Source organism: Antennarius striatus, chromosome 13, assembly GCF_040054535.1.
Source record: "Antennarius striatus isolate MH-2024 chromosome 13, ASM4005453v1, whole genome shotgun sequence".
NCBI classification, from domain to species: domain Eukaryota; kingdom Metazoa; phylum Chordata; class Actinopteri; order Lophiiformes; family Antennariidae; genus Antennarius; species Antennarius striatus.
The window spans coordinates 17,755,933-17,781,875 of NC_090788.1; the positions used below are offsets into that span (position 1 = coordinate 17,755,933).

Here is a 25,943-nt window from a genome sequence, read left to right on the forward strand (position 1 = left end):
CATTCAAAGCACATGTTGGTTTAAATTGCACATCTGAGTCAACCGACAGCAGACTAAAACAGGAGCTATTCTGTGCAGGAAAAACATGGAATTAAAATTCAATGTTGAACATGACAACCTAATTATTATGATCAGACCTGTTGCAGTTCAGCAATCAAGACTTCCTGAAGGGAACGAGTGAGTCTGCTATCAAGAAGTGAACCATATGACAGTGTAATCTCATTAGCTACAGTGTGTTACAGGGAAACCAAGCAAAACAGGAAGCTTGTCTGGAGATGAAAACCCCTTTCCTGATCTGCTCAATAAAGAACTGTATAAGATCCAACAGTGACACACTCTAAATTTAAAATGTCAGTACAGTATATGGTATTACATTCAGCAGCAAATGGAACACTTCACCTTGTACCTTCTTAGACTTATGATATGCTCTTATTTCATGGGTTAACTTCTAGATTTGTAGACATTCTTTAATCTCTACATGATATACAGTACTACAAGGAGATATGGCTAAATTAATTTCAAGCACATCAAAACTGCAAAAATTAAAAAAAAAGGTATGGAGATGAAACAATCCTAAGAAGAGAAAACAAAACGGCAGCTTTATTCCTCTCTCATTTATTACATAAAAATATTTTCTACCAAGGAAAACAGTTTTAGCTTTTTAACAGTTTATGCTGCCTTTTAAAAGGTATAATAAGCTTTACAACTGCAAAATGTATCATAAATGAAATACAATATCAGACTAATGCAGAAAATATTGATAATCCTCCACCAAAAACAGAAATTCTGTCAACACCTTTCTGCATATAATTCTTGAACAGTTTCTGGAAAAGCATGTTCTTGTAAAGCTTTTATTTTTTCTCTTGGACCTACATGGAGAACAGCTCACAACATCTCTAGTGGATTTAAAAAAATCACTCAAGGAACGCCAACCATTCAATAACCATCATCTGCTGTGCAGCAACATGAGTATGCCAACCTCACATTAGTATGTACACATAATGGTGATAACAATTCATCCAATCTATCACAAGTGGAAGTCTAGCCCACTTCACTTGTCTTTCCCTTAAGTTTAGGTTATCGTCTTAACAATTAATTCAAACAGGTCAAAAGAGGTTGGGGTAGAATCTCAACCCCTCAACAGAGTCGTCTCTGCACAGGTGTCCCATCTTCTCAGCCAGCAACAACCTGGATAGAAATAGAGAAGAGGGGGCCAAGAAATGAAGCAAAAAATGTACATTAATTACCTCACTGTTACACAAATATTGTGTAGTAAAATATAAAATACTGCTAAAGGTATTGCTATTGTTATAAGTTATCCAAATCCAAATGGTGTGGGGTTGTTTTTCAGAAGTTGGGCTTGGCTTACTTCCAGTGAAAGAAACTCTGAATTCTTCAGTATACCAAGATATTTTGGACAATTTCATGTTCCCAATTTTGTGGGACCATTTAGGAGATGGTGCCTTTCTGTTACAACATGACTGTGTACCAGTGCACAAAGCAAGATCTATAAAGACATGGATGATCAAGTTTGGTGTTGAAGAACTTGAAAAGTCTGCACAGAGTCCTGAGAGCCAGGCCTACTTGTCCAACATCAGTATGTGACCTCACAAATGCCCTTCTGGAATAATGGTCAAAAATCCCATAAACACTCCTGTGTGGAAAACGTTTCTAGAAGGGGTTGAAACTCTTAAAGCTGCAAGGGGTAGACCGACATCACATAAAATCCTATGGTTTAAGAATGGATGCAACTCGAGTTTATATGTATTTAAAGGCAGGGGAGTAGAAACTTTTGGCAGTATAGTGTAGAATGACATGATGACTTTTTAATGTACCTCTCTTTAGACAGAAGAACAGATAAACCCAGGAGCTTCGCAAACTCCTCTGCTGTCAAAGAGCCTTTGTCCGACACCTGAAGTGGAGGAAAACATATAGTTGAGTCATGTGTTAAATAAAACCTCGGGGCTGCGGTTTAGTTATATATATTATGTTAACCATACATGCAGTTTGGTCAATGCAGACCATGTCATTGCTATTATACTGTTTGTGACAGTAAAGCTTACATTGTCCAGTGCTGAGGATATCATTTCCTCCTCGCTGTGAGACTGCAGCTGGACCACCATCACACCACTGTCAAACACTCGCAGCCTACAGAGTGGACAGGGCAAAAGAAGGAAAGATTGTTTATGTGTGCGAGATTTATGCTAAAATAAAGTTGTATCAAATCAAAACAAAAACCAGTTCAAATACTGGAACTAATCGAGATGTTGCTAATCCAGCATAGTAAGGAAACAGGCCAGTGCTTCTTTTGAAAACCCAGGAAGTGGCAGGAAATGACAGTTGAGGAGGGTTGAACACCACTTCCAACAACAGGAAGCCACACAGGAAGAGCCTGGCCTCTGCGAACCAGGAGGCAACCCTTCCCTATGTATTCCTCCAATACACACAGTCGAGTTTGAATGCACCAAAATGAATGTCAATAAAACAACACAAACAACACTCAAAGTCACCGCAGTGGGAGCTTTAAAGATTCAAACATCTTGCAGGCATTAACCAAATCTTCTGGTGATAAAAGCTGTGGAAAGAAAACAAAAGAGGATGCTCAGTATCTCACAAACCACCCAAAGACATTTCAGTGTAGACTAAATGTGTGCATCACCTCCATTCCTCTAGCACGGTTGACAAGACAGTAAACCTCAGTGAGAGCCATCATGCCCCCACGCTCCTGAAAGAGAAATAGAAGAAAATGAGTTAAAAAAAAAAAAAAAAAAAGTAATTACAGTAGACAGAAAATATATGGAACAAAAAATTCACACCTACTTCCAGAGGGGCCTGTAGCATATCTCCCAGTTGCTTAGCTAGCTGCAAATGGTAATGTGTACCTGATCCATGCGTTTCCCTGGTAACAGGGTTAGCAATACCCATGCTCAGTAGGTATGACTTGAACCGGATTGTCTGTAAATTCCATCATAACTGTTAATAAACAGCAAATTACTTGACAAAACAAAATTCATGTTTTAGAATCAGTATTAGGCATGTTATATTCATGCACAATGGATTTAAGTTTTAACACGCTCCAGGAATGCTCCGCTTTTCGCCTGTAGTCCACAGGGACTCGCAAAAAGCAGAAAGCAGAAGAAAAAAAGGTGGATAGATGACTCTATATCAGTTGTGCTTCATACCTCATCTTCTGTTATGTCTCCCTGCTTGTCTTTTATCTTGTTGGCTATAGATTTGGACAGCTCCACCATCTCTTTGGCCTATAGGTAAGAGCAGACAATCATTCTGCAAATCCCCCAAATGGGAGCAGGTGAGCTTAACACAAGCTTAACATGAGTTTGGATAAAGTTAGATTGCCAATAGATTAAATGTAAGTGCAGTTCTAGGATGTGAATGGAACAATTTTAAGTCAACATTCATTCATTTTCATGTAACGCCGCTGTATCCACCGTAGCGGGTCACAGGGAGCTGAAGGAAAATGATAAAACACAAAAGACTGTTTCCCTTACCTTCACCATCAGCTGACTGAGGTCCTCAAAGGCCTGAAAAAAGTGAGTACATGGATCTTAATGCTCAGAAAGTTCCCAATAAATATTTCCACAGAACTGGAGCAGATAATTCATATATAATTCACGGTAATTCCACGCCTGGATTTGTTTTACTACCAAATGTTTAATAGATCTACATGAGTATAATTGAAATGTGTCCTGTGTTTAGCAATTTTTATATGATTCTTAGCAAGAGTATGAAGGTTAGCAGAAGTTACTAGAAGTCTGGATACTGGGTCAGCAAAGAAGCCACAGCGTGCAAGAACTGTTTACCACTTCCACCAATATAGAACTCTCTAGCTCAGTGGAAGTTGATGAGAGAACACATTCAAATCTATTGCTGTGTATATTAAAGCAACATCACCATTTCCCATTGACAGACAGTATTTTAAACGTTTTACAATACCTCAGAAATATTTTTGTCTGTTTCTTTTCTCTTTGCCTCTATTTTCCTCTCAATGCCGACAATTCCCACAGCACGAGTCTTTCCTGCCTATAGAAGTATAACAGAAATAAAATCTTTGTAGTGAGTCACAAAAGCAAATTAAGCTTTGGAAAAACAAATTGTGAGGCGGATCAGCTGCTGTAACATTATCAAGATAAAGGTACATTTTATTGATTATCATGGTTCTATAAAAAATTGTATCATGTACTAAAGAGAACCCTTACTCTACATCAAGTAAAATGGCAAAAAGTAACTTTACTCATCTTTACTTTATCTAGAATTCAAAACCATGCTTCAGGTACTGCTTTAAAAATATTTTAACAAGAGAATCAGTGGAATCAGAAAGTATTTTTAATGTCATTCCGAAATACATAACTGTACTGTATTTAACAATACTGCCATCCTGTGACCATAATCTGAACTGAAGTTTGACTGATTACAGTCTATTTGGAGTGGAAACAGGCTAATTTACTAGATTCTTTAGCAAAAAGTGGAAAGGAATAGATTTAAATCAGATGAGCCAAAGTATCTGTTCATCTTCTGACCTGAGACCCAGTTCCCGTCGAGATGGATTGTGAAACTGGTGTGTTCTCCCATCTCTTCTGAGTCATTTCCTCACTAAGTCTCCTGTAAAACTGCAAGCACATGATTCCGTATCAACTTCAGGTCATACACTTTCAAACACAGAGGCTCTTAGTAACCCTTAATATTGGGCACTAGAAAAAAAACAAAAACGTATAACTATTTTCATGAGACGGACTACCTCAATCTGCCCATGTTCTTTAAAGGACAGCTTGATGAAGGAGAACTTGCTGTGTTGGTAGGGACCTGGCTCCTTGTTGGCAGGTGTGGGGTGCAAGTGGATAACAATTTTTGCACTACAGGATAAATGATCAGCAATGAAATAATTATGGTGAAATAAATTTGGAATTCATCAACTCTTTTTTGCAGACTGAAGGTAGCTGTGTTCCTATGTAATGTAATGGTAATATCTTAGGTTTAACTACTATTGCAGGACATCACTTTACAGGTGTACTGGCCTCACCTTTTTCCTATTCCTGCAGCCTGTTCCTCAAAGAAGATGATTTGTGACAGGGGCATGGCTATGCAGCATTCCTACCGATGGAAAAAGAAACGCAGATGTAAGCATACAAAATTCTACAGGACGGTCTATGATCAATACTGCAGTTCTGTATCAGAGTAGTCGGTATGTAGTATTCACTGCTTTCTTACATGATTTTTAACGTCTCTCCAGATCAATCGATGAGTGCTCAACAAAGCAACTCCAATATCCAACTTAGCCTGACAGGAAAAGACATGACGTTATTATTTATTTATTTTTTGTAAGCTCCCATGTTATCTTCAGTTCAATATCGACTTGAGCGCATTATTCAATCTTATCAGGTTTTAGCTTCTCGTGTAGTCACAATTATACCTTGGTAAGAAAAAAAAGAAAGCAATAGCATACCTTATCGTCGCCGTCATAGAGTCTGACACCTCGCTGCTGAATCACTAAAGTTTCATTTATTTCTAAAAGCCCATTTGACCACGAAAAGCGGTCCATTTTCAATATAAGAATAACAAATAAGCTATACTTCTTTTTTCTACTGGAAATGCAGTTATGTTTACTTCCTGTACGCTGTCCAAAATTGGCCTGACTAAGATTTCGGGGATGAAAAAGAAATTGCAAAAAGCTACCATTGCAAAAAAGAGTAAAATACTGTGTAATCGTAATACTAACTAAAATAAAATTTAATAATTGAGGGTTTGTACTTTCTTTGTGAATTTTACATAATTTTCTACACGGCATCCTTGCAGTTTGCAACCTAACACGGGTCCTTTTTGATGTTGACGTTACCAGCGCCAGCTGTCATTGGAAGCTAGCAAAACTGCTATTCTTCCCGGGGTTATCCGAAATGAATATTTTCACTCTTTCCTCGCTATTATTATAATTTTCAATATCAGCGGAATAGAATACAACTTGAATTTACAAATGAACATTTTTAATTCGCATTTCTCGTATCTTTTTAATTAAGCTACGTTGAGAATTAAGAGAAGTGTAGCTAGCTAGCTTGTGGTTAGCTGTGGGCGAACTGGTGCAGACAGGTTTTGCTGCGCTGTAGATTCTCCCTCTCATGGTTTGAATTCATTGTTCTGGTGGAAAGTTGTATCGTACGAAAGAACCTCAAATATCATGCAGCTTTTTAACGGAGCTAATTATTTAATACGAATATCCCTTTTTGGCAAACTATGGTAATGCAGCATTATGAATTTAAGCCAGTAACATTGGATTTTAAACTAAAGACTTAGACGTAAAGTCATCCAAATACGTTCTATTGTATGACCTCATCTGTTGTGTTGTATAGAGTACCATTATCGCTTGCGTAGTGTACTAACTTTTTATTGACATAAAAGTGCACATTTATCTAAGGCAGCAAACATGGATAAGAAATCATTTGATATTGTTCTGGATGAGATCAGGAAGGTAAGTTTTCCTGGTCTTAAATTGATTGTCTGATTAGAAATTAAATAGTCTTAACTTCGGGACTTTGTAATTCGTCCTGAATTTCAGTGTGCATTTCATCCTCAATTTTAGTGCGTCCTGACCGATCAGCGTATCAAAGCCATTGAGCAGGTGCATGGATATTTCTCCAGTGAACAGGTAAGATAACAGCAACAGTGTTGTGCTACGTTTGTCTCCGTGCCGAAAGATACTCTTTTTGATCTGACTGACACAGACAGGTTTGTGTCCTTGACAGTTTATGCTTGTCATAAAGCCTTGATCGACATGGAATAATCCGTTTAATGCCTCGTTTGTGGTTTATGGTGGTTTATGATTAATCGTCAACCAACTGTAGTAAGATTTTAATTTAAGGGTCTCAAACCTCATAGGACCTGCTAATGAAGTTTTGTCATACATGTGTAATATGACATTAGCACATAAAGGTTTACATATATTCATAACATATTCATAACATTAGGTATGGCCACAAGTTTGGAGAGAAAAATAATTTCCTCCTCATTAACAAAGAATTTGGCATTCAAAGTTGTAATGGTCGTTCATCTAATCATATGAGAGGACATTGCACTGATTTTGTAAAGTGTTCTTGAACATCTGCAGGTGATGGAGATATTGAAGTACTTCTCATGGGCAGAGCCACAGATCAAAGCAGTTAAGGCTTTGCAACATGTGAGTGACTGTTTTCTTAACTCACCATGGTACCAGGCTTTATTTGCATTGACAGATCTATTCTTTACTGTATTTATTGATGCAGTTGCGTTTAACTAAATTTATTAATAAATTAATATGTAAAGACATCAATGCGAATATTGTAAAATTATATTATCTTGTTTTAAATTGTGACGTCCGTCTGTGATTTATATGATTTATTCGTAAGTGTAATTTAAACATGTTTCTCCTGCTGTCACTTCAGAAAATGGTTGCAATCCCGACAACCAAAGTTGCAAATATCCTGAATTGCTTCACCTTCTCAAAGGACAGGCTGGTTGTCCTGGAACTCATAGCTTTGTGAGTGAGAGAGGAAACATCAGTTCATATTCTGAACTGATGTTAAAATATTTTAAGGTACATATTGTATTGTAATATATTGTTGGATTAATTTGTTACTTGTCAACTGCTGGAAATCTGTTCCAATATAGGAACATTTCAGATGCTCAAAATTATCGCCCTGTGGAGGATCTATTTCGAATACACTTGTCTGAGAAGAAGCGAGCTCGTAGGATACTGGAGCAAGTAAGTTTTCTTATTTAACCTTGTTATCTTGTTGTAACTTTACGTAGGTTATCCTAGAATGCCTATTCTCTTTTACTGTTATATACAGTATATACTGCTTGTGGGGTCCCTATGGTTGCTGTAAAATTTCACGAACAATCAGACAAGTGTTTCATACAATTAGAAATTGAAAAGGTGATGTACTTTAAAAAAAAAAAAAACTATGTGTGAGTAGCACAGTTACTTTCTGCACAGTCCAAACACAAGTAATATTGGTGAACCAACAACTCTAACTTGCCCATAAGTTGGAATGTGAATCCGTCTGTTGAACTTGTTATGAACTGGAAACCTTTCCAGGGTCTGCCTTGTATCTCAGTGTCAAATGAGTTACACTTCAGCCTCCTGCAACCCTGCTTGGTATAAGCAGTTACAGAAAATGGGTGGATGTTTGTCTGTTGATCCGTTGTTTCTGCCCACCATAATGATTATATTCTTATTATTTTAAATGCAGTGCAGCACGAACAGGTATACACATACACATTTTCTAAGTGAAGCAACTTCTTTCTCACACAAGGTTTGTAAGGTTGGTTGTAAGGCTCCAGTGGCCATGATCTCCTCTTGTGGGATCATCCCAGGAAATCCATACCCTAAAGGCAGACCCAGCCTGGTCAGCGGCACATTTCCTGTAAGTATTTACAGGTTGTTGCTTTATACGTCTGTTTTAGGTTTGTTAAAAAGAAACCAGCCACTGCAATATTTTTTCCATTTGTGTTTTATAATTACAGGGAATCCCTCCAATAAAGAAAGAAAGCGATAAGAAAGATGACCCCTCCAATATTATGGAGGGGAAGGGAATTGCTTCACGGATCATTGGGCCATTCAAACCTGTAAGTATGTGATTAGGAATCAATAGACTCTATCCTCTGCCAGGTGGCTCAGTCCTGCAGTGTAAATGATGTTACTAGTTTTCCATTCCAACAAATCTATTGTTATATCTTCAGAGTGCATGTATGCCTTGCTTGTTACACAGCTAAGCTGACAAAACAGTTTTTCCTTCAACATGTTTGTCAAGTCCATCTTAATTGCAAAATTAAATTTTAAAATGTTTTGAAAAATGAAATGAACCTTTACTTTTGCAGTGTTTTTCTGCTTGTGTCTTCCTGCGAAAATATATGACTAAATCAATGAGGCTTAATGAATGACCAGATTCTCTCTTTGCTCCTGTGATGTTGGTAATTTTTGAGACGAAGAGAAACGGGTTTTTTATCAGCGGTGTCAGCAATAATGATGTATTTTCTTCCTCTTGTCAAGTTTCCATCAACCTACAATCCTCAACGGCCTGTGCCCTACCCCATACCGCCCTGCCGACCTCATGCTACCATTGCGCCAAGTAAGGAAAAAGGCAGTCCCACTTATCCTTCCTTTGGACAGTCATCAAGCGCTGTAAAAAATTGAAGTGACAGGAAAACACTTGAAAGGAGTCTCAGACAATTTGGGATCAATAATTCTGCTTGGAGTGGTTTTGGGTGCACTTAATGTGTTTTGTAAAACTACAGTCTTGGATTTTCTGTATGGAAGAGCAGTATAACCACATGAATTATTGTTTTATTTTTTGGTAGTTATGACTTCTGTGTCAGAATTTTGAGAATAAAGTTTTTTTTTTAAAATTCCTACCTGTCAAAAAAGATTTTTTGGTTTTACTTCTGACTTTAAAGTCATAATTCTGACACAAAGGCAGAATTCTGCCAGAAGTCAGAACGCTGAATTTTTTCCTGACTTCCAAACTGAAAAACAATGTTTTTCAACTTCTGATTTTGAAGTCAGAATTCTGAAGTAAAATGTTTCATGTGGCCGTAGTCCTCTTCTTTTTTTCGCTAATTTTGAGTGGTAGGGTAATTCTTACGTTTCTGTGTGTACGCACAAATGTGTGGTGGAAACTGTTAATATGTGCAACTGCTACTCAGGTGCATACAACAACGCAGGCCATGTTTCTGTGGGAGGGGTTATAAGAGCCAGTGTGCCCCCTCCCCCCTACAACTCCACCCACAAAGTAGCAGGTATGATCTGAGAGTGAGAGTGTGTACGGCATCAAACAGACACACCTTCAAGCTTGCTGGCTAACTACCTGGCATGCTGCTTAACAGCGCTTCTCGAGTCTTCATCGGGAGAAGAATGTGCTTGTGTCTATTGGCGTACACTGAGTGACCAGAAACATATCCCACCACCATGTCTGTTTGTGATATGACAATGGTTTTACCGTTTTCTTGCAGACGAAGAAGACATGGTCGAAAATTTCACTGAATTTCAGTCAGCAACATTTGTATTTGCAAGCTTATTTTATTGCACTAAAGCTTCCTTGTACTGCTGTTTTCTGGTCAGTCATTGTCAAGTATGTTTTGGTGGATAATTGGGGGGACAGGTATTTACTTGCATGGACTAAGAATAGACTCAAACTAATGCCATTAATGTTTTTCTTCATGGAATCACTCTGCTAGAACTTAACATGCATCACATCAGATAACATTGTTTGAATGCAATTCATCAGTTTTGGCAGTTCAAATACGTTTTTAGGGCCTTTGGGAAGATATGTGGTCAGAAGGACAACGATATAAAAAGTTTTGTTTTATTTGACAAGAACTGTGGGTCAAATAAGCATAACATGTTTTCCCAAAAGTAAGAAGCAAGTTATAATCTTGACATTCTTTTGAAGTTCCATAAGTTGCACGCTTTTATGCACTATGGCCATTTCTTCTTACCCTGGCTGTCTCACCATGCTATTGACATTTAAACTATTTCTATTATTCCATCTGAAAAACATCTGAAAAAAGGAAAGACTTAATAATTCAATGTAATCATGTGATAATATTTAGAAGCATTGTCATGTCATAGTGGTTATTTAGATCACTTTTTTCACAACCCATGATTCTCTTTGTCCCTCCAGGTTACACCAAACCAGGCAACCCACAGAACGCCACACCTGGAGTCAACAGCGGACCCCTTTTCATTCCTCATGGATCCACACCCTCTACCCCTACCCATGCACCCCAGGCCTCTCCTGGCCAGCCAACTCCTACAACACCTATAACCCCAGTTTTCCCTGGCATGGTGCCCTCTTACAACCCCAACGCTTCTTCTCCTTCCCCTGCTCCATCCCCTTCTGTGATCAAGGCAGGACCACAGACCCCAAGTGGCCATGCTACACCTACACCCTCATCTGTCATTAAAGCCCACACCCCTTCTGGTACGCCTTGTGGAACTCCTGTCCCAGGTGGATTTTCCTCCTCCCCCTTCCATGTCGCTTCCAGACCGAACACCCCCGCCAGTTCTCGCAGTAGTTCAGACCCCTTATCTCAGATGAACTCCATGGGCTCAACTCAGCAGAAAGGCTTTACCACAGACCACCCATCAGGTCCCACCCTTCCTGGCATACAGGCACAAGCAGGTAACCCCTCTGGGTCCGTGATTCGCAGTTGCACTCCCTCAGGACCACCATCTCTCACTCCTGGATCCTCCACCCCACTTATTCCAAGCTGTTCTACCCCAGGCTCTAGTTCCAAACCCTCCCAAGTTCATTCTGCACAGATTCAGGCTGCCATGGCTGCTGCTGGAGTCTTAAACAGACACACGGGAGGTAGCACTAATGGCAGTAACAGCCCTGTGCCCTCTGCTTTCAAGGGCACCTCTCGCTCTGGCACACCGTGTGTTAGCTCCCTGGTGGTACCAGGTTCTGCTCAAGCTGCCCTTGCACGGTCCTTTGGCCTGTCGCACCCCTCAGGTTCTCCTCAAGTCTCCCTCCCAAGTCCTGTTGCTATCACAGGCCTTCAAGCTCTCTCCTCCAGCCCAGCACCACCTCATTATCCTGGCCTGTCCCCTTTTTCATCCCTTTCTTCCTCCCTTCCTCCTTCCACCCTCCCTACATCCATGCCTGCAATTCCCCCTACAAGCAGTATTTCTAACCATCCTCCAACTTCCATCTACCACCAAGGCTTGGCTCCCAACTCTGCACCAAGTGCAGCTTCACCTTTTGCTCTGGGCCTCACTTCTGCGCCCTCTATATTCCCAGGCCTCCCACCTGGGCCTAGTCCTGCTGCCTTCCCAGGATTGGGAGTTTCAGGAGGGCACGGTGCTGGCAGCCCTGTCTTGTCTTCTTTCATGGGACTGCCAGGGGCTACTCCATCTTCAGTGGCATCGGTGGCACCTCTACAGGCAGTCGCTGCTGCAGCTGCAGCCGTGGCAGGAGTTCCATCATCTTCCGCAGTTCTACCAGGCTTTGCATCTGCTTTCAGCTCCAACTTCCAGCCTGGGTATGTGACATTTAAAAATTTGTACAAAAGCTTTGCAGACAAAGCCAAACACATCGTGTTTGAGAAGTTTGAAAAATAGCACCACCATAAAAAGCCAAGAGCAGCATCTGTAGTCAGTTAATAGTTTAGGCCCAGTCCCAATTTGAACCCCATGATCCTATGCCTCAATTTAAATGTTTGATCAATGTAGATACAAAGGAATGTGTAATTGGAACGTACCTGCTATTCTCATGCAGTTTTGGGCAATGAACATGTGGTTTTTTTGAACATGCGGTTTGTGTTATTTTAATCTATTGTACGGGCAGCTTTAGTCATATTTAACCAAGTGCCATTTGTCTGTGATGGATTTAACTGACCTGTGTGGGATTGTAGCCATCTTCTGGCTGATACTCTCCAGTGATATTTCTGAGTTACTTGGAGTGTTCTTTGGTTTTCATGTTGCATTTGTAGCAAGAATAATAATGAAGCAGGGACTGGATCTCCCAGACAGATGTTTGTATTCTACAATCACTGGAAACACATCAACTGCAACTGTTTTCCTACAAGTTCAGTTAACTAACCGTAACGCTATTTGGCACAGAGCTCTACCATAACCTGGATAACTGAGAATCTTCAAAGACATCTAAACTCTAGATAGTTTCAATCACAGAAATACCTCCACTACACGCAATTTCTCACTGTTGAGCCCACATGAATATAAGCTGCAAAATCTGGGTGTTGTAACATGATTGGGTTAGCTCGTTTCACTGCCGTCTCCAACATGTCCTCGTCAGTTCATTGATGCCAAGCTTACATGCAGCAGGTATATTTCCTACTTCAACAACCAAATTGATTATCTTTAACTTAAAAGCTGCTTTATATATATTTATAGGACTTTTTTTGTGTGTTTTGCATCATAAGGTGTCTGCCTGATGTGCGAAAAAGTCTGATCAAAACACAATCATACTATGGTTGCGTCGCATCGTATTATTTCTTCCACCTGTCTGTCTCACTATTGCACTTCCTGCTCCGCCCCGCCCCTGGATGCTGCTGCAAAGTTGTTTAAACCAGAGGGTTCAAAGCGTATAAAAAAAGCAGTGGCTTATATTCCGTATATTCCGGTAATTGTTGTTAGTAGGAGATTCAAGCTCTAATGAAGTGAGGAGTTATTTTAGGGAAAGATCAACTTTTATGCATTTTTTCTTTATTTTTAAGTTTATTTCGCCTTGTGAGGATGCCATAAAATATGTTTGTCGATTTTGTGTGCCAAGTGGAAATGCCTCACCAATGAGAAGTGAAATCTACTTGCGCTCCTCCTTCATTTCAGGTGCCAACTTTTTGATTTATTTGTTATTGTTCCAAGAGCACTTTTCAACCACAAGGTAGTTTCCCATTATTTGGAATGATAAGAGTGTCAGTGAGCCTGTTTTTGAGTTTAAACTCCACCTTTTAGTAATTTTTCAAGAGGAAGTCCATGTCCATTTTATAAGACTTACTGAATGAACAAACAGGTAGACTTGGGGGTACAAAATAGGTGTATAAAAAATATAAATATTTTGAATGAAGCATAACCTATCCAATCAGACAGTATGATGTCACTTGTATCATTTCATAATTGTATTGTTATTGTGTTGAGTTTGTTAGTAATTGTTCTGTGTGTTGCAGGTTGAGTGGTGGGCTCCAGCCGCCAGGGAGCAGTGGATTCCCCAGCCTGCTGTCCTTCCCTGGGGTACCAGGCTTCTCTCCCTCTGCCTCCCCTGCTGCCCTTAGTGGCCTCCATAACCCGAGCATGTCATCTGCATTGCTGCAGGTAGACACACACGCACACACACATACACACAGTAGTACAGTACAGACGGTCCTCTACTTACGTTCATTCGTTTTACGTTTTTTCAATTTTACGTTTGAACTCACTGTAAAATAATATTGAAAAAAAAAAAATTTGAGAAAATTTTTGAGTATAGCGCGCTCTCCGTAGTACGAGACGTTCAAACGATCTTACGTTTGACCCTGCGTCCACTGCAAACTAGACTAGTAAAAGAATTCATGGATGTACATACAGTATGAACGGTCACACATTACTGGAACGTACAGTAAAAACTTCATTTTCACATTACGTTCGGCCGTTCGGACCGTAACTAAAACAGAAGTTGAGGAGCGTCTGTATTAGAATGTCCATTTGATAAAACTGCTGCTTCAAAGCTACTCTTCATTGCCTTGTTTCAGGCTCATCCTACATCTGCTGTGGAGAGTTTTCCTCCTCAGCCCAACAGCTTCACCAACTACCCTCCAGGCCCAGGAAACCCCTTCCCCCTCCAACCAGGCCTACACCCCCAATTGGGTTGGCAATAATTTCCATAACACACTATGAAACACAGACCCTACCTACGCTCTAACCCCTATCACACACCCTGCCCCACCCCTGAGATGTTGATGATTTTTTTTTATACTTGAACTCTGTGTCACACAGTCCACATCGGAGTTTCAGTCATGTGTGAGTTACAGCCAGAGTGACTTAACTCCATGAGGAACACAGTTATGCAGTGGTGAAGGTGGAGATGGTGTATGTCATCTTTTATTCATGGTAATCAAGTGTAAAAGTTATTGTCAGTTGTTAGGTTTTAGACTTTTAATTTTAATCTTAGCAGGACTTGTTTTTTAATCAGATTTATCAACATTTATTAGTGAATTATGAATGATAGAAAAACTAGCAAAGGCACATGATATTATGTCCAGGACTGTATCTTCATGTAGTATTCTGTGTCCACTATCATTTGACAGGACTTGCTGATGATGCTGCTTGACTGTCATTTTAATATCGTATTACAAAATCACATTTTGATGAATTTAGAAATTTAGAGAATCAGTGTTTTCAAGCAGGCCACATCAATTCTAATACATGTGCTGTGGCAAGGGTGGTTGTGTCACACCCTCAAAAACTTGCATAAGGCAAATGTGTTATTTTCAGGGAACATTTCTATAGCTGTCGGCGGTTTACATTTTATGTTTTTCACACCCGTTTTTCACAGGTGTCACTCTGTATGTACTGCTACAGTACAACCTAAAGCATTTTTCAGCTGATCTGTGGACTTGAGATGTTGAATGACTGTATTCTCCATTAATGCCTTGCAGGATTGCAAGATTGTCAATATTTTATTTCATTCAATGTGAACCTCAGAAGACTCCGAAAGTTACTTTGTTTTTTGAAAGTAATAGAAAAGTTATTTCTTACACTGTTGTCATGTTTTCCCCTTTTTTTTTTTTTTTTGCTTTGTCAGTAAACAGCTGGTTGCTGTAACTGCCTGTATGTATAATCTGTGTAATGTTGCAGCTATGAGGAAGTCCCCTTAAATAAAATGACTGGATACGAACAAAACTATGGAAAAGAACTACTGTATTTATGTCTCTTTTCTTGACATGATCTGTGGTCGAAATTGGTAAAGGGTTATTTTTTCAACTTAGTAAAAGTAAAGTGGATTATACCTCTTTCGTTTCTTTCTTCCCGCTGTGGAGCATTCTGAGGCAGCGACTCGTGATGTCCGCTTGGTTCCGGCGCTTCAATACACGCACTGGATTCGGTGGACGTTCCCACGTGAACCACCGCTCCTAAACCTGTTTCACACATGGAAAAATCACGTGACTGATGACGTTTGGCACACTCAAGTGCTCCGAAACACCAGGTGAAACAGCTTAGTGGTCCGAATCAATGGGTGATCTTAAACACCGGCGAGTCCCAAATGCGTTAGAATAGATGAAACTGCGGTGCACTGCACAAGACGGCTGAGCTGTGGGGCTACAAGCAAGCCCACACCAGCCCTCCGCCTCTCACCCTGGACAACACCAGAAAAGTGGAGAGTCCAGCCCCTCTTGAGGCTTTGGGTTCCAGAGCACAAGCTGTGGGTGGAGGTGAGCCCAACTATTTTCTCTTGCCATAGGGGTTTTTGTACTGCTCTTTGTCTGGCCCGTCACCCAGGACCTGTTTGCCAAAAGAGACCCTAGCAGGAGCATAAAGCCCCTGACAACATAGCTCCTGGGATCATTCGGGCACTCAAACTCCCCCATCACGATAAGGTGGCAGCTCTCGGAGAAGAGGCTAATTATATCATGTGAAATTGATTTCGCCTTGTGAGGATGACATATAATATGTTTGCTGGTTTTGTGTGCGAAGTAGAAATGCCTCACCAATGAGGAGTGAAATCTAATTGAAATCTACCTCTTTGTTTTGTGTGTATTTTTTCCAAGAGCACTTTTCAACCACAAGGTAGTCAGTGAGCCTGTTTTTGAGTTTAAGCTCCACCTTTTAGTAATTTTCCAAGAGGAAGTTCATGCCCATTTTATAAGACTTATTGAATGAACAAACAGGTATACTTGGGGGTACAAAATAGGTGTGTAAAGAATATAAATATTTTGAATGAAGCATAACCTATCCACTCAGACAGTATGATGTCACTCGTATCATTGAAGAAATAAATCGATTGGTACGGAGTTATCGCCTTGTGTTCCTCGTATTGGGCACCGCTAAAAGAAGCGGACGCTTCTTTGTTGTTCCAGTGAGATCAAGCCTTTGTCTCAGTGATTTTTGCGTTCCCCACTTGGTGCATGTGCTCTTTATTGCCTATTATCTAGATTGTACCTGTGAAAAATCCCCCGAGCCCTCTCTCTCTCTACCTTTACCTGGACGGAAAATTCCCAACCACTCCTACCTGCCTTCCCTAATGGATGGGCGGAGCCCAGAGGCTATATACGAGCCAGGCCACATGCAGCCACTCCTTTACCTCTGGAGAACAAAGGAGCATGTGGAGGCCTCAGCCTTCCTTGGAAATGTTTGAATTGAGTACATGACATGTGAGCTGTAAAGTTACTTTAGTTGACTATGATTTAGTTTTCAGTGATGATTAACTTCTTGATTATTAGGTTTATAGTGTTTATATTTGAAGTTAAATGACCTTTTTGATTATTAACGGTGTAAATTAATGATGGAATTAGGAATTAAGTAGAGTTAATATTCTTTATCCTTTTGTCTTTGACCATTCCCTTGTCAGATGAAACCAGTTCAAACAACCTTGAAAATAAAAGATTAAAGTGGAACCTCCTGCATGTGCTCATCTGTCCTAACCGACACACCATTGAGTTGTATTGACTCCTTAAACCAGATCATCCTAAAGCCTAAATATTCTACAATACCTCTTTCATTGCTTTCTTCCCACTGTGGAGCATTCTGAGGCAGCGACTAGTGATGTCCGCTTGGTTCCGGCGCTTCAATACACGCACTGGACTCTGTGGGCGTTCCCATGTGAAACACCGCTCCTCAACCTGCTTCAAACGTGGGAAAACCACGTGACTGATGACGTTTGGCACACTCAAGTGCTCCGAAACACGAAGCGCTTCATTCACCAGGTGAAACAGTTTAGTGGTCCGAATCGATGGGTGATCCGAAACACCGGCGAGTCCCAGATGTGTTAGAATAGATGAAACTGCGGTGCACTGCCAATAGTGTCAATATCCCTTTGGATTGATCACATCAGCATTCCGATTGCTGACCATTTGCATCATAATTAGTAATCATCCCATGTAAATCACACACGAACACATGTTTATATTTATATTAAATATACAGTAGATGAACATATAATCTATATCTCTTATTGCTTTATTGAACCCTGCAAGGACCAATGATCATAAAACAATTTCCTGTTATATAATGCTACAATATAGCAAGCAAGGATTAACACATTGAATTAGATTATATTCGATTTAATTCAGAAAATTTCTAATACAGGAAATGTCAAAGCGCTGTTTCCTGGGGTTATTGACCGTTGTGTGGTTGCAGTACAGACACCCTGCCAAAGAGGGCGCCCATGTTCCCAATGAATGGGGCACCAAGTAAAACTGTTTTCAATACAGTTCTTGCAAACGGTTCGAAGCCCCATGGGGCGCCATTCAGACATCACTAGCAGCGACCGGTTGCTTCCTGGGTTATTGTCTTGGTGTCTTGGTTGCGTGCTGCGTTTAGGTGGACTTTTTTTGTGGACTGCACAGGTGCTGGAGACACTGGAGATCACGTTTATGAATTATTTTTGTATTTTTTACCTAACAATATACTGTACAGAGCGGGAGTGATAAATGAGAGGAAGCGAAGTTTGAGCGTTGATTTCTTGACTTCATTATTAGAAAACTTACTTCTAATAGGAAGTAACTCATATTATTTAAACAATTATTGGAAACTGTGATAACTGTTTATCGAGATATTATGCCGATACCATCCAGTTAATAGAGTAAAGTTCTTATTCCCAAAATTGGGGGGCACTCCAGGCACAACGCCAGCTCTGCAGCTTTGTCCGTCAGGTTGGAATGTCAATGTGTGGCAGCTTGCCTCTTGGCCGGTTGTTGTGATGATCCATTGTGTGTGTAGAAAACCTTTTTAGGTGATATTTGAGTTTTAAGACCAAAGACCTTTATTAGACTTTGTCAAATTCTGGAAAGCCTGGAAGTGTGGCCAGGATAGATTTTAGTTTGTGTTTATTTTAGTGCGTTATAGTTTTGTGTTTTTCATCAATATATTTACTCTTTTGTAGAGTGTCTTTAATTTCCCTTGTTGCTTTAATTTGGCCATTTTTTAATATTCATAACTCACTATAAGTCCTCTTTATGCTATCTCTTTTGGTTTGGGATTTTTTTGGAATTTTTTTTTAATCTTTGTTAACCATTATCCTAAGTCCTTGGTGCTCAATAAACTTATATTAACTTTCATTCATCAGGGTTTTTTGTGTTGCTTCCCTTTTCCCTCAGTCGGTTTGTAAGAGTGTTATATGTGACTGTCTACATGCAGTTTTCATTTATTTGAATATTCAAATTTCTATTTATGTGCTTGGTTACACTACATTTATTTACACTACGTACTTTTTTGTAACTATAGATGGCTGGATGGATATAGTACATGTTTAATTCATTCTCTTTCTGGTTGATTCGCTGTGACGACCCCTGATGGGAAAAGCCGAAAGGAAAAGAAGATTCTTTTTCTGGTTTTTGTAATTATTTGTGTATAACTATGTATTTTTGGGATGAATTATTGTTAATGAAGTAGTTGAGAAAGAGGTATGCTTCACCATGCTCCTTTTTGGACATGTGGGATTCATTGCTTTGACTATCGTTACTATCGTTTTGTCTACGTTCAAGGGTCTTGTTTGTTTTTCTCTTCAGTATATTTTATTTTTTTACTACCGCATGTACAAAAAAGAGGATTCATTCATTCATTCATTCTTTCATTCATATGGTGTGTTATATCATATTCTTGTGGAAATGGTTTTAGAAGCTCGCGGAGCTGTTTTTCTCTGTCATTCACGCATCCTGAAACAAAGAACACATGGGTAATTACAACAATTAGTCGCATTATGTAGCTTTCATGGTCTAAAATACACGAATACTCTTGCACATTTATCAAAGTGCCTCAAAAGATTTTGACATTTGATTTTTCGAAAAAATGCTTTGGCAGCACAGCCAGCATACCTAAATGTGTATTTGCAGGGAATCTCGAAATGCCCAATGATTCTAGTTCGGCATTCTCAAAATAAACGGGTCCGTTGTTCCACATGAGATCAAAGCCACCCACCCTTTTCTCTTTTCCTGTAAGTCTATCGATACAAAAAAATAGATGTCAGAATGCAACACAAACTCACAATCTACTGTTCAGTACTTAGACATAAGTTATTAGTAGTAGTAGTGGTAGTAATAGTGGTAGTACTAGCAGCAGCAGTAGTAATAGTAGGATTATAGCAGTTCTGCAAAAGTTTTTCTCGAGTGTGGTTCTTTCAACCTGTGTCCTTAACTTACAAATAAGCCATGGCAGGCGAAAAAATATTAAGACTCAGAATTTTTGTTTCTATATGAATGAATATCAATTAAAAACATAATGGACACTGGTTAAGGACACAGGTTAACAAAATGAAAAGCAACCACTACCTTCCCTCCATATCAACAATATGCAGCATGTCTTCCAGCAGGCTGCACTTCATTTTGAAATCCTCTGGACTGCTGGCTGACAGTGATGGAGACGCATTTACTTCGAGTAACCACCTGTAAAGAGATGAGTCAGTGCAAGAGGAACAGTGAATTCTTCACATTGCTATATAAGTGAATGAATATGCAATATCTCCTTTCAAAAGTATGAGTATCATTAGTATCTTTTATTTATATCATTATTACTGTATGCAGGTCAGGATATTCAGGCAAATTTAAGAGGTTTTCATACATACTAGCCTAGCAGCAGTTTTATTGTGATGCAAAGCAGCCTGGAAGTCAAGTCAAATGTGTGCCATACCAGTCTGACAGTATGCTCATTTGTGCTCGTGAAAGCCTTAAGCAATGTTTGCAAGTCAATGTGAGCATTTCGATCATACAAGAGCTTACGGTTTGAGGTTCTCATCCAGGAGAATGTCATAACCATAGAGCTCAAAGCAGTGCTTGTCATTTATAATGACTTTTTGTACACTCTGTAGACTGCTCAGAAAGATGTTGTCCATCTCTTTAAAGAGAGCTTCTACGACGTCTCTGCCATTTTTTGCGGTCAGGTATCTTCGAAGCTGTTGCAACTGCCACTTACAACCCTATTTAGAAATGAAAAGCACAACACATTAATGATGAGGAGATAATACATTTTTAAAGTGTATACATTCTGGCAAAACACTGATGCAAACATGCAATCAATTGATGTGCTATTTGTGGTGTGAGGTTTTGGATTAGGCACCTTTTCAGGATCATAGTCTGGAGCTGTTTTTTGAACAGCTACATTGGTGAGGTGCATATCTGAGATGAGACACTAAGTAGAATTTTGGAACTTGAACGACAAAAGTAAAGACAAAAGCCTCAAAAATGGGTCAAAATAAGCTATTTAAAACTGATTTTCCTTGAATATTTAATCGGACAAAAGCTCAAATTGGCAAGGGATTATGGCCAAACTAGTACTACAAACCAGACCCATCCGACTGAACTCGTCTCTCAACCTTTATATGAATGAATTTGAATGACCTCAAGAAAGGATACACTTGTCGTCGAAAGAGCTGAGGGAGAAGCGAGTGCTGGAGAAGCGTGCAAAGCCATCTCGATACAGCCAGGCCTTCAAGGGAGCAAACTGAAGTATAAACACACTGGTTAGTCCATTAAGCTAAATTTACATTGTGTATAAAATTGTGTGAATTTAAATCTTCAGTACATACTGATGTGACCAGCACATAAACCCTCAGATCAAACTTCCTGCCTGTAGGGGGAAAGGAATACTTGAGTAAGTGTCACGCCCTAACCCTTTTCTATGTTAGATTAAAAAGATGCAATTTACTCATTACAATACCATTTATTAGGTAGGGCTTTTCAATGTAGCGTTGAACCACATAGCTTTCCTCTTCAGCCGTATCCTTCTGTTCCTCTGAACAGGTTCCTTCCTATGTTCCATCCATTATCAGTATGAATATTTGAATGGTATGTAGAATCTGTTTTTATTCCTTTTATTTATAATTAATGATGCACAATACCTTTCTCGAGTACATATCTGCCAGTTTCTTGAACAGGAAAATACCTCTTCCTTGAGATCTTCCTGCCTACAGTAAATAAACAGTTGCTTTTCTTGATATGAATGCAAAATAATGATAATTTAATTATTGCTAACTTAATTAATTACTTAATCTTCTGAAATCATGCCAATACTAACAGAATTTTATTGCATTTAAGTACATCTGTAGTGCAAGTTTTAGATTACCGGCTTCATAATCCAGACGCTGTCAGGGTTTTTTTTAAACTTCTCCAAAAAGAGATGATATTCATTGGGTAGTGCAAAGGTGACAGGGAAAAAATCACATTTGGATGCTTCCGTGCGGCCATCAATCTTTTCCAGATGTCTTCGGTATTTTTTTAGATTTTTCACCATGTGGTTTTTGCGAGACAGCTAACATATAATACATGGAATCATGTTAACAACACAGAAACTACATGAATTTTATTTAAATGACAGATGATTACTAATATTTTAAAATTTTTCTGTATGTCAACTATTTGGTAGATTGATGTTGTCTCACCTCATAATAGTTAGGAAAGTGGTTTATTCTCATGTGCTCCTTCATGTAACCCTGCTCAAAAGTCTCCCGGAGCCCAACCAAATCACACCAGCAGAAGTCCCACTCTCTATCACTGTGAGAAGAGCAGAATTATACCTCCGTTTGTAACATATGATTCATGTCACAATTAAATATCATGACAGTCGATACGATAGTAAGAAGACACCTCGACTCACTCTTTAACTTCAACCCAACCTGGTCTCCGGTGCAGTACATCCTTTATGGTGCTTAATGGACCACATTTGTAATACACACGACTTCTCGTGTGTTGTCTCTTCTCCCTGAAGAGACATCACTATTAGCGGCGTTTTTGTTCTCATATTGCTGTCATTTATAATTCACAAGCAACACTCACCGCTTCTCGGTTTTGGTACAGTCACGTTGATCTTTGTATCCTGATATCTGCACAGGCAAAGAAAAGGTAACCGTTAGGAGTAGTTCCTCATCACATTGAAATACCACTGCTAAAAACTATACACATTAATATTGTTTTTGCTCTGCGAATGGCTGGAGCCAGTGAAACAATTTAACAAGCTTAACATTGCACAGCCAATCAGTGCCACTGACACTGCTTTTGATTTACCTTAAACTTTGACATGTGTAACAGACCTCAAGTTGATCGCAGAAATCCACACGACAAAGGATGGTGTGGATTCTGAACAAGGTTTACTGTAGCACACAGAATTGACAGTTACTGCACACAGTAACAGTACCAAAAGAAAAACAACGTCAGTGACGATAAAGCATTATCATATCCGCAAGATGTACAAACAGGAGAGAACAAATTTGTACATTGCAACTATGAACTGCTATGATACAAATTGATGAACTATTACAGCATCATGTATGCTGTATGGTACAACGTTCAGATTTTAGATGACATCATAATAGATGTTAAGGAGTTATGAATAGTGAACCAAAGTGATTTTTTCATATATTTTTTTATGATAATAAAACTGATTAAATAACAGCCAACAAGATCATAGAATTATTTTTAGGAGTTTTCAATTCAAGAACTCAACTTCTATATATCTTATTGATGCAGCTTCCAACAGTAGAAAATAATAGCAGCTTACCTATGAACTATGTTAGTATGGATCTATAGTTAGGACTGCAGTGTCAAGGTTTTTTTTTTTTTAAGAGGTTTGATTAAAGCTACTTTAATCATCAAAGCTCATCAAATCATCATGAGTACTGGATGAACCTTTAGCTTCAAAGAGACAATTCAACCTACCCACATACCTACCTAGATAGACTCAAACAGCATTGACTTGTTTGAAAGCTAAATTAAAAATGCTGTCTTTTTCTTCTTTATAAATAAATGAAGACATGCAATTTCTGAAATATCAATCAATCATTTTCTATACCTGATTCTTCCGCTGTCGCAGGTCACAGGGTGCTGGAGCCCTTTCCAGCCGACTGGGGGCGTGACACTGTGTTCATTCTGAGGAGATCAGAATGTCGGCCAAAACCATCAGTTGTTCCATCCCCTGACAAATCAGGATCCTGTGTTTACATTCTGTATTTCATAGAATTTAAAAAATATATATTTTTCGTCATTAGCAATAAATGAATAAATTCCGACTTGTACCGGCAATAGTTCAGAAAAGGTTAATGTTGAAGTTTAATAGCCAAAAAGAGCGAATTACAATTCCAGAGCCATCAAACTAGGAAAGGAAAGGTGCTTTGATGTCAAGATATATAAGAAATTAGCAAAAAAACATTGGGCTAACATGTGAGTGTAGGTGAAGTTGTTTCCATTATTTCACTTTGTCAGCTCTAAATAATAAACTTGCTGTCATGGTACGTTTAAAGAGAGCAAAGAACCAGATGCAGAGTCAAAGCGGAATGCATATTCATCAATAAACAAAACAAAACAGAAAATCCTTAGATCTGGTGAGCAAGGCGTCAGCTGTCGACCTGATAGCTGACATGTGGATATCCATGAACATGGACGCCAACTTCAGAAGAGGCTGGTCGGAGCAGATGATACATTTGCAGTGCACCACCAGATGTCACTATTCTGAGTGGTTTCAAAGGCCCGACCACTTCAATCAAATGAACTCTGTTGAAGCCTCATGAGACTTCAGCTGCCCATCCCTAGAAAATGCTGTAAAGTAGGAGTGAACAATGACAATCTTGCAGGGAACTGAAGGACGAGCAGAGTATGTTTAAAGTGGGCCTGATTGTGGGATGGGCTCAGGTGGCTCCGGCAACACTGGGGACTGGAATGAGATCACTGAGTACGCGGAGGTGGAGGATGATTCAGAAAGGACTGGAAACATTAATGACAACATAAAATGATATGGATGAATGAAACAAAGACTTGGCATGAATCATAACACTAAAGAAGCGAGGAGTTATTTTAGGGCGAGTTCAAGAAGTTTCTCCACAACTAACCATCACTAAAGAATCTGATAATGAATTGTGAAGCACCCTTGATAATAAAAACTTTTTGAAAAAATTATTATTATTATGATAAAAACTACACCCTGTCTTCATCCTGTTAGTCACCCATTTGTCTATACATCAGCTTTTGAGAGTTTTCCCTTTGTCCTGTTTAGCATCCACTGCTCTAGGTTAATGACATCATGTGACATTGATCTTACCTTGTGATGATAATAGTACCATAAAATATGCCCATTGATTTTGTGTGCTAAGTGGAAATACCTCATCTATTAGGTGTAAAGTCCACTTGCGCTCCTCCTTTGTGTCCCAACTTTTTTCGACAGCACATTTTCCACCACAAGGTAATTTCCCACAATCTGGCATGATAACAATGTCAATGGGCCTGTTTTGTGAGATCAAGCCCCACTTTTTATTAATATTCCAAGAGGAATACGATAACCATTTTTTATGACTATTGAATTGATTGAATCAGCCAGGAAGAATTGTGGGTGAAAAAAAAATGTTATGTAAAAAAAAAAATATATATATTTTGATAGAATCATAATATATCCAATCAGACACCACCTTTTCTATAACTGTTTTAATTATGAGTCCCATTGTCACCCAATAGTAAGAGAAAATACTTGGTGGAAATGAATGATGAGAATGCTAGCACTATTAATATTTTGTTGCATTACACAGTATAAAGTCACTCATAGGGTTCTCTCCCTCTGCTTGCCCTGCTGCCCTCCATAACTGAAGCATGCCATCCGCATTGCTGCAGGTAGACACACATACACACAGTAAAAGTATTTGAATGTCTGTTTGGTAAAACTGCTGCTTCAAAGCTACTCTTCATTGTCTTGTTTCAGGCTCATCCTACAGCCGCTGTGGATAGTTTTCCTCCTCAGCCCAACAGCTTCACCAGCTACCCTCCAGGCCCAGGAAACCCCTTCCCCCACCAACCAGGCCTACACAACCAGTTGCGTTGGCAATGATTTCCATAACACAGACCCTACTTACACTCTAACCCCTATCACACACTTTGCCCCACCCCTGAGATGTTGATATGATTTTTTTTAGCCTTGAACTCTGGGTCACACAGGACACATCGGAAAGTTTCAGTAATGTGTGAGTTACAGCCAGAGTGACTTAACTCCATGAGGAACACAGTTATGCAGTGATGAAGGTGGAGATGGTGTATGTCATCCTTTTATTCATGGTAATCAGGTGTAAAAGTTATGGTCCGCCAAGGGTGGGTGTGTGACACACTCTAAAACATGCATAATTCAAATTTGTTGTTTTCATTGAATATTTCCATAGCTGTTTATATGTTATATGTTTTTATATGTTATATGTTTTTCAAACCTGTTTTTCACAGGTGTCACTCTGTATGTACTGCTACAGTACAACCTAAAGCATGAACCTCACAAACTCAGAGAC

The 25,943-nt window shown here is 39.3% G+C and overlaps 3 protein-coding genes across 6 annotated transcripts; 1 reads left to right on the forward strand and 2 right to left on the reverse strand.

Moving 5' to 3' along the window:
• Positions 1–576: 576 nt before the first annotated feature.
• On the reverse strand, positions 577–5,611 carry vps36 (vacuolar protein sorting 36 homolog). The gene is made up of 14 exons (XM_068331625.1): positions 5,462–5,611; positions 5,227–5,295; positions 5,039–5,109; positions 4,757–4,871; positions 4,539–4,628; positions 3,955–4,041; positions 3,510–3,542; positions 3,183–3,260; positions 2,821–2,955; positions 2,660–2,725; positions 2,511–2,575; positions 2,064–2,148; positions 1,836–1,912; positions 577–1,188 (listed from the first exon to the last, which is right to left on the reverse strand). Exons 1-14 carry the CDS (start codon positions 5,555–5,557, stop codon positions 1,107–1,109), a joined length of 1,149 nt encoding a protein of 382 aa, XP_068187726.1. The 5' UTR covers positions 5,558–5,611; the 3' UTR covers positions 577–1,106.
• proser1 (proline and serine rich 1) lies at positions 5,088–15,375 on the forward strand. 4 transcript variants are annotated; one of them, XM_068331624.1, is made up of 12 exons: positions 5,088–5,135; positions 6,590–6,655; positions 7,115–7,183; positions 7,428–7,522; positions 7,654–7,747; positions 8,301–8,411; positions 8,512–8,613; positions 9,038–9,116; positions 9,691–9,783; positions 10,668–12,030; positions 13,675–13,819; positions 14,236–15,375. In XM_068331624.1, the coding sequence occupies exons 3-12, from the start codon at positions 7,118–7,120 to the stop codon at positions 14,359–14,361; spliced, it is 2,274 nt and encodes a 757-aa protein (XP_068187725.1). In that variant the 5' UTR covers positions 5,088–5,135; positions 6,590–6,655; positions 7,115–7,117; the 3' UTR covers positions 14,362–15,375. The 4 variants fall into 4 exon arrangements, with proteins under 4 accessions (XP_068187725.1, XP_068187722.1, XP_068187723.1 ...); XM_068331621.1 differs by lacking the exon at positions 5,088–5,135 and adding an exon at positions 5,862–6,478; XM_068331622.1 differs by lacking the exon at positions 5,088–5,135 and adding an exon at positions 5,862–6,246.
• Positions 15,376–19,255: 3,880 nt separating this feature from the next.
• LOC137605740 (probable tubulin polyglutamylase TTLL9) lies at positions 19,256–22,710 on the reverse strand. Its single transcript, XM_068330446.1, has 14 exons — positions 22,696–22,710; positions 22,468–22,514; positions 22,289–22,393; positions 22,074–22,185; positions 21,758–21,943; positions 21,534–21,599; positions 21,353–21,443; positions 21,222–21,262; positions 21,049–21,136; positions 20,753–20,811; positions 20,416–20,612; positions 19,969–20,082; positions 19,516–19,640; positions 19,256–19,356 (listed from the first exon to the last, which is right to left on the reverse strand). The coding sequence occupies exons 1-14, from the start codon at positions 22,708–22,710 to the stop codon at positions 19,256–19,258; spliced, it is 1,347 nt and encodes a 448-aa protein (XP_068186547.1).
• Positions 22,711–25,943: the final 3,233 nt, after the last annotated feature.

Bases quoted from the DNA above. Each gene is read 5' to 3' on its own strand.
- vps36 (XM_068331625.1), bottom strand. From the start codon at position 5,557: ATGGACCGCTTTTCGTGGTCAAATGGGCTTTTAGAAATAAATGAAACT. The intron at 5,296-5,461 runs GTATGCTATTGC...TTTTCCTGTCAG, and splicing joins TCTATGACGGCGACGATAAG to GCTAAGTTGGATATTGGAGT. The intron at 2,576-2,659 runs GTGATGCACACA...TTCTTTCCACAG, and splicing joins ACCGTGCTAGAGGAATGGAG to CTTTTATCACCAGAAGATTT.
- proser1 (XM_068331621.1), top strand. From the start codon at position 6,434: ATGGATAAGAAATCATTTGATATTGTTCTGGATGAGATCAGGAAG. The intron at 8,614-9,037 runs GTAAGTATGTGA...CCTCTTGTCAAG, and splicing joins TCATTGGGCCATTCAAACCT to TTTCCATCAACCTACAATCC. The intron at 9,117-9,690 runs GTAAGGAAAAAG...ACTGCTACTCAG, and splicing joins TCATGCTACCATTGCGCCAA to GTGCATACAACAACGCAGGC.
- LOC137605740 (XM_068330446.1), bottom strand. The intron at 22,186-22,288 runs GTGAGTCGAGGT...CTCTTCTCACAG, and splicing joins GGTTGGGTTGAAGTTAAAGA to TGATAGAGAGTGGGACTTCT. The intron at 19,357-19,515 runs GTATGCTGGCTG...TCTTTGTTTCAG, and splicing joins CCCTGCAAATACACATTTAG to GATGCGTGAATGACAGAGAA.